This window comes from Drosophila bipectinata, chromosome XL (genome assembly GCF_030179905.1).
Source record: "Drosophila bipectinata strain 14024-0381.07 chromosome XL, DbipHiC1v2, whole genome shotgun sequence".
Classification (NCBI taxonomy): Eukaryota; Metazoa; Arthropoda; class Insecta; order Diptera; family Drosophilidae; genus Drosophila; species Drosophila bipectinata.
The window spans coordinates 14,977,372-14,985,566 of NC_091734.1; the positions used below are offsets into that span (position 1 = coordinate 14,977,372).

At 43.5% G+C, this 8,195-nt stretch overlaps 2 protein-coding genes across 2 annotated transcripts; one reads left to right on the forward strand and one right to left on the reverse strand.

Moving 5' to 3' along the window:
* Positions 1-857: 857 nt before the first annotated feature.
* Or19a (Odorant receptor 19a) lies at positions 858-2,535 on the forward strand. Its single transcript, XM_017232473.2, has 3 exons — positions 858-1,615; positions 2,047-2,407; positions 2,470-2,535. The coding sequence occupies exons 1-3, from the start codon at positions 858-860 to the stop codon at positions 2,533-2,535; spliced, it is 1,185 nt and encodes a 394-aa protein (XP_017087962.1).
* A 1,466-nt stretch (positions 2,536-4,001) lies between these two features.
* LOC108119323 (mediator of RNA polymerase II transcription subunit 15) lies at positions 4,002-7,907 on the reverse strand. Its single transcript, XM_043210067.1, has 5 exons — positions 7,893-7,907; positions 6,271-6,451; positions 6,036-6,187; positions 4,952-5,855; positions 4,002-4,834 (listed from the first exon to the last, which is right to left on the reverse strand). Exons 1-5 carry the CDS (start codon positions 7,905-7,907, stop codon positions 4,002-4,004), a joined length of 2,085 nt encoding a protein of 694 aa, XP_043066002.1.
* Positions 7,908-8,195: the final 288 nt, after the last annotated feature.

Consider the following 8,195-nt stretch of genomic DNA (forward strand, 5'->3'; position numbering starts at 1 on the left):
GAATGGGTATTTTAAATATTTCCTCTTCGTAGCCGTTTTGGTTTATCATCAATATTTGTAAAACCTTAAGTTTGTCTTGCTTACCAATTCTAGGATGGGTATAAAATGTACATTTTGACAGAACCGAGTCAAAAGACTTGTATTTTTTATCTCAATGTAAGCTTTTTGATATTCAAATATTGAAGAATGCTCGGAAAAGTGTACTTTCAGGCAGTTTGTATGCCCTTATGGTTGGACTAGCATGGACTCGTGTTATATCGTTTCCAAATAATACATAGGTTTTCTCAAGTCTCTTAAGATAGGCTTTTTTTTGGTAATGACTTCTTCATTAGACTCAAATCTCTTACCACCCAGGTTTGGAAACAAATAATGCCCATATTATCGCATATCTAAATCGCATCTCAACTCGTGGATTTTGGTCAACGTGTACTTTAATTTTTTTTGATGTGGAACAATAGTGGAGTGGAGGAGGTTTTCAAGACCTGTTAAAATACACAATACACAGTACAATTAGATATCAGTTTTTTTGACCTTCTAAAAAAATTAAAAAACTTAAGAAAAATGTATTATAAAAAGAATAATTTCATAGACCCAAGCAACGATATATTGATTTCTTTTTGTATTAAAATGAAAAACACCTCAAGATGTGGCACGCTTTCAGCCGAAAACTATTAAAAGCCAAAGAGTAATGATGGACAGGACGAAACTTTTTCGGTTAATTTGCAGCAATTTGCATAATTTGCGGCTGTCCATTCGTATTTCTGACCAAATTGACTTTTAGGCTATAGATTTCAGGACTCGTAGATGGAGGCATATAAAAGGCCTGCGGTTCTGGCTGCTAGGTTCAAAAAGTTAAAATGTTGCAAACTGGAGACTTGCTGCCCGTGGACTCGACGCGTCCTTTGAAGCTCCACTGGCTGATCTTTCGAGTGATGGGTGTGCATGCCCCGAAGGGAAGGGAGTCACTTTGGGGTCGCCACTACAGGACCTACTCGATCTTCTGGAACGTGACCTTTCACCTCTGCATGTCCCTGTCGATGGTGGTGAACTTTCTGATGTCCAACTCGCTGGAGTCCTTCTGCGACAGCCTGTCGGTGGCCATGCCCTACACTATCTACATGCTAAAGCTCGTCAACGTCTGGGCGGCGCGTGACAGACTGCTTCAGACCCACCACATTCTGCGGTACCTGGACACCCGCCTCTGTTCCGCCACCGAGCGAAGGATCGTCCGCACGAAGGGCATTCGCCGGTCGCATCGGGTCCTCTGGAACATCTTCATTGGCGTTGCAGCCGTTTTCATTTGCGGAATCGCCTACATCATCCTGTCCAGTGAGCGAACCCTGATGTATCCCTCGTGGATACCATGGCAGTGGAAGGAGTCGAGAACCGCCGTCTTTGTATCCACGGTCGCCGCTCACACCGGCTGCCTGGCGGAAACCGCCGTGCTGGTCTACAACGTGGCCACTTATCCATGCACCTATTTGATCCTTCTGAGCGCCCACACTCGAGCCCTGGCCTGCCGCTTTGCACGCTTGGGGCACTCCGCCCGGGAGACCCAGCAGCAGACCCATCTTCGACTTCTGGACTACATTTGGGATCATCAAATGCTAATACAGTAAGACCACATTCTGATATTCCACAAATTTTGTACACCATAGCGGTTTGAAATCTGAAATCCGAAGCATCTGCTTTAGGCTGCCACAAGAAAAAGTTTTACCAATGCCGTTTTCTTCAGGAATCGATCAATATCGAATAATTCTTCGTTTTACAAGACTCCAAAACCATATAACCTTACAATAGAAAGCCCAGGTGTCCTCTGCGAGGTATACCCTTTTGAAAAAGTGTGCAAATTATTGAATATTTCTTTGTTTGAGACGATTCTAAAATAATAGAATATATATACATATGTACTCTTCGGGAAGGGCTCTAGCTCCGTAGAATATATTCCACAGTTTAACGATACAAAACCTAATATATGTATATAAAGACCTTACTTTCTAGGTTACTATATAATAAAAGTGCGACCATAACCGTATGTTCTTCCAGGATCCTTAAATCCCTGGAGCGTTCTCTGTCAAAGACCTGTTTTATGCAATTCTTTTGCATGGCCTGTTCCCAGTGCACCATTTGCTACCTGATTCTATTTGAGAAGATCGGCTTCATGCCTCTTGTCAACATGCTCTGCCTCCTGCTGGCGTTCACCTGCGAGACCCTGCTGCTGTGCTACTCCGCCGAGCTGGTACACCAGGCGGGTAACGATCTCCTGTCTGCGGTCTACTCCTGCAATTGGCTGGACCAGCCCGTTCTTTTCCGGCGCTACTTGGTCCTTGTCCTGGTTCGCTGCCAGAAACCGATGATCCTATACTCTGGCATTGTGGTGCCCCTGAGGATGACATCTTTTTTAACTGTGGGTATTGAGGAATTGCATAACATTAACCTTAAATTAATATATTTATTTTATTATACAAGTTTTGCAAGGGAGCCTATTCCATGCTCACCTTGCTGAGCAAAATGCGAAAATCTAGCATCGATTAAAGTAACTGGAGAGCTTCAAGATGACAAAATACATATCTTTATATTTTAAATATAAAAATTTAATGGAATTATGACTCGCTTCTGTAGAATTTTGGGACAGCCTTGCCCAATAGTTTATTTAATAAAGTATTTCATTATTTTCCGGCAAAATCCTGCATTCAATTGGAGCTTTTCGAGCTGACACAGGTGGATTGTGTAATTATGCTGGCAATTTAATATTTAAATGCCGATTCGGCGGAAAACGCATCGGATTGGGAGCGAGCCTCGAAGCGAACATTGGTTAAATCATTAATCTCATATCCATTAATTGACTTATGTGGACTTTTGCCGGCGGACCCGGCCCGAGCCAGTGACAAAAGGAGAAAAGTAAAAATAAATAAATAAAAACAAATTAAGCACGTCTGTCATTTAAAAATGGAAAAGAGCATTTTTGCAAATATGATCAGGGTGAAGGCCGCGGCCACTGTGCGATTCACAACGACTTCAATTAAGAGGCATTTGCATTGGTTTCCATAATAACTTGCTGGATTATGCCGCAATAATTACCAAGTTATTCCTTTGAAGAGCCCAAAAATATGAATGGCAATATTTCAATATACACTTTATTAAGTACCAACAAAAAAACAATTATATGAAAGCATAAAAGTATATAATGATAATGTAAACATAAAGTTAAAATACAAACAAGTACGTCTATAAAACAGTGAAAACATAACATACACGCTTAGGCAAATATTTATTTGGTGAGTCTATTGGAAAATTTCACAAATATTTACACAGAAACCGAATGAGGGCCTCTAAGTACGGCAAACTCATTAAAACTTGGCAAAGCAAGCACCAAGCCACCAGATTTGCATAATAAAGGACGGATGGACCGATTGGCTCAAAGGGTTTGGTTTTCTTACTTATTTCTTCTTTTTTTTTTTTTGCTCCCTAGGAATCGAGTAAAATACATAATTAGCATTAGCTCTCGCAAAACTGGAGCCGCAACATCGGATGACAAATAGGAAAATTCTCCATCAAAGGACTTCACAAGCAGGAGGCTGCTAACAAGGTCAAGCACTTGAGAAAAATTCTAAAGTTTCAGCAGCATTTGTGGGATGTCTTATGGTTTTTGTTAAGAATTGGAATTTTATACTATTTCTTGTTAATTTATGATGAATTATGAATTATATATTTTATATTTTAAAACATTATTTCTATTGTTTGTAGTTTGCTGGATTTTATAAAATCTTTAAAGAATTTTTTACGATTTTTCAAATATTATTTGAAGTGTTAGCTTCTCATTTAAGAAACCTGAAAATCACAAACCTTTGTAGAATCATTTTCCTCCACAGTTTGTAGAACTTGCTTTGAAAATAATTATTATTTTAAATTTGAAGCTGGTATTTTTTTGAGTGCACCTGTCTTTGATGTTGCCGCCGCCAGCACCAACTTGGCTTTTTTGCTTTGTCCCTCTGACGCCTTTAGGGATATTTCACAATATTGTTACTGCCACCTGGCAGGTGTCCTCCACTTGTTGCGGCTGGCGACTGTTGCTGCTGCTTTGCGTTGCTGCTGGCTTGTGTTGCTGCTGCCGATGCTGTTGCAACACCCGCTCCCCCGCCAGCAGTCAGGCCCGTGCCTGCTCCCGGATGATACAAATGGGTACCATAATGCACGGCACCCGGATGACTGAAATACGGAATAATGGCCGGCGAGGCTGCGGTCATTCCGGAGCCGTGTACGGCCAGAGGCACGGATACGGGCACTGGGCCGGGTGGGGCGGGAGTGGGTCCGGCAAGGTATTGCGAGGAACCAGCCGCCTTGCTGGGACCTTCTTCGCCGGAAACATAGGCGGGGCTGCGACTATGGGCCAGGGGGTGGTGGTGATGGTACAACGGCACGGCCTGGTAGTGGTGGTAATGGTGTATCGGCGGGCTGGGGTTGCCGGGGGACAGTGCCACGACTTGGAGGGGCGCCACCGCCTCGCCCGGACCCACTCGGCCCGGGTTGTTGTTGCCGAAGCGTGGCAGGATGGCGAACTGATGTTGCTGCTGCTTCTGCTGCTCGATGGCGGCGGGCGCCTGCACGTAAATGGGGTTGTAGTGCACGAGGGGAAGGTGGTGCTGCCGCGCTGCCGTTGCCGTTGCCGATGCAGCTCCCTCGGCTGTTGTTGCAGCGCCCGTTGCCGCCGATGTTGCTGCTGCTGTTGCCGTTGTCGAGCTGGTGGTTGAAGTTGTCGGGGCCGTTGGTGCTGCCGCCAAGAACTTGTGTTGTGGCGGCTGTTTCAGTCGCTGCTGCTGCTGCTGCGGATATGCTGTAAGTGGCAACAATAGGGGTTACACAAGCTGCCTTGTCTAGGACATAAAAACTGCGCTCATTTGCGGCAATCAAGCCCATAAGGGCAAAAATATATACGAATCGCAACACTCACCATACAAGGAGTTGGGGGCAGGCTGCTCGGCGTAGATGGTCGGTGACTGCGTCTGCGGCTGTTGCAGGAAGATGCGTTGCAACTGCAACTGCGGTTGCTGCTGCTGCTGTGGGTGCTGGACGTGCGAGGCCAGGGGCTGGAAGATGAGCTGGGTGGGCTGGTAGGAGGCCGCAGGGGGCTGGTGCTTCGCGTAAATGGCCTGGAGGTGCTGCTGCTGGTGGTGTTGCTGCAACTGCTGGGCGGCGGCCAGCAGGATGCTGGTGGGTATTTGAAGATACTGCTGATGCGGCGGACCCCCGGTGGGTGCCGGCGCACTTGCGGCGTCCGATTGGTAGTAAGGACGGCCCAGAGGACCAAGGAGCTGCACCGCCGGATGCCGCAAGGCGGGGGCCGATGGAGAGGGCGGCGGTGCTGCACTCGAGGTTGTTGTTGTGGTGCTGCTTGCTGTGGCCGTCGGTGGCGCCAAGAAGAGTTGCTGCTGCTGCTGTTGCTGCTGCTGCTGCAGTTGGCGCATGTACGACAGTGGTATGGCGATGATATACTGGATACGTTGTTGCTGCTGGTACTTGGGCGACTGTTGCTGCGGCGGCTGCTTGTGGCTCAGCTGCGGTCCCGCACGCTCGTAAGTGGCGCCACTTGCGGTGGCAGGCTCTGCCTGCTCCACCTCCCCGTAATTGAAAATCTGTGGCGGGTGCGGGGGGGCGTGTGTGTGAGCGTGCGGGTGGGGCGGCGAATTCGATGACTTAATGGCCACCGGACGCTGATAGAGCGCCACTTGCGGCGGCACGGCGAAGCTGAAGCGGTGTGTGGGCGAGGGTGCCGAAGGTGGCGCTCCCTGCTGGGCGTATTTGGGGCCGACATAGCGGAGGGCGGAGTGTCCATTATCCGGTCGCTCGAAATAGGACTACACCGGAAAAATTGAATGATTTTTTAAATAAATAAATATAGTTTATATTTATATTAATTTTTTTTTTCGTTGGATTTCTTTATATAATTATTTTTCTTTTAAACTAATACTATTTTTCTGTGTACTTATCAAGTGTATATAAAGTTAGTAGGTGGTAATTAAAAGAAAGTGTCATACCTGTGGAGCCGCCTCGGCCGCCGTATAGCGGATTGTGGTTGGGCCGAAGATGGGGGTTTGTGTCTCCGCTGTGGCCGCCTCATAGTAACCGCTGGAGGGATAAAGAGGCCGGAAGGGTGAGTCCTTGGGAGTAGGACCAATGAAAATGCCACCTGAGAGTTTAATAAAAATTGAAAATATTAGTTTTTAAAATTTAAAGGAGAGTGGCGTGTTAATCTTAAAAACTAAATCCAACCTGTCTGATCTGAAGAGTCCCTCTTCTCAGTCTTACTCTTGGAATCGTCCGAGGTGCTTGGCGTTAACTTTGTTGTGGCAACTGCAGCATCGACTTTCTCCGTCGACTTTGTGGCAACTGCCTCGAGGTCCTCGCCACTCGCCAGGCCAATCAGGAGGCAGGCCAGCGTGGCGAACAAAACCTTGATGTATAAACAGGATTAAGGAAAGGATTAACATTTTTCAAAAACAATTACAGTTTAAGCGACAAACAGAAATCAACTCGATAAATTATTGGCCTTTTTTGCTGGCGAGTGCCAGTTAATTAAAAATATTTGCACTGTAATTCATAATTATGATTTAATTAAATTGATTTGCAAATGCAATTACGGAGCTGCCATTAAACCATTGGAGCGAATGCAAACATTATTTTTATGTTTTCCGAATTGCAGTGCACACAATTAATAACTAATACTCGTAATTATGACGACTCCGTGGACAATGAACCTGCCGCCAAAGGTAATTATCAATTTTAATGCCATCTGGGCCCAGGGGCCTTGCCGCTCTTGTTGATTGTTTTTGTTGGGGTTTATGGTAATCCCGCTTCACGGATATTTATTCATATGCCGTAAATCTGATCCGATCAGGTTTACGGGTCTTGTGGGGGTGCAGCTCGGGGGGGATTGCGACTCCCATTTGTTCTGAATGATTGCCGTTGCAGGCCTCTCCTATCTGCGATGGCATTAATATTCTCCAAGGATGTTGGCAAGGGTTTCCCATCGTTGAATTATCCTTGTTTATGTAGGCATTGTTCTGGTTTTAGGGAGTCACAATGAATGTGCCTTAGGGTCATGCTTGTGTAGGTTTAAGTACTAGGCATAGGTACTAGATCTTCATAGGTAAGTAGCATAGCAAAACTTAAAGTTAAACTTAAAGCATACCTTTTTATGACTTGATTATTGTACTGATGTTTTACTATTTTTATCATTCATTTGTTTTTAAATTTTTTTGGAAGACAGTTTTTTATATAGATATTAGTAGTATTGTATAATAGATATGCTTGAAGTTCAAAGATACTTGTTTTATATCTAATGAAAACTTGCAGTGACTTATCTGAAGAAAATGAGAAATCAGTGTTCTAAAATAAAAAAAAATCTTTCAGCATTGAGAAAAAAATTAAAACCTTAAATACTTCTAATAAAAAATATTTGATTACTAAAGCATTTCCAAAAAAAAAAACCTTTTATTAATTATCTACGATATAAATGAATGTTATTATTCAACCGAAATAAACTTTAACAAATTACAGAATTAAAAATATCTTTTTTAACATCTATAACAAAAAAATACCCTTACAATTTATGATATCTGAGACCGTTCTAATAAATTTAAACAGAAAACATTTATAAAATGAAGAAATTATAAAATAACAAGCGCCCGAAATCAGATATGATGGATTTTTTATGGACCACTCGATACTATAGTATACTTTATTCAACCATTTATTTCCCTTCGCTGGAGTGGCAATCGAGTGGAAATAATCAAAACAGTGGCCGGTTCATATCATTATCAATATTTGATGGCCGACTCTCGGCGAGTTTGATTTCAGTTTGTGTGATTTTAATCCCATTTTGCATTATTCACCCGTATGGAAGACATTATTCCAGCGCCAGTTGCTGCCTTTTTATTTATTTAGGCCAGTATATACACAGGCTGGCGTATATATATGGTAAATAATATATATTTAATTTATTTGTGTGTATGCACTTTTCCACTTTAATTTCGTTTCCGTCTGTCACTCAATTAAAATTCCCTCCATGGGGCGAACGAAAAAAAAACAACAACAAATAACCAAAAAAAAAAAAAAAGGAAACTAAAACAAATAAATTTCATAAACACTTTTCACGCAGTTATTTATTTAATGGAAATGAATGTTAGTTTGGACTT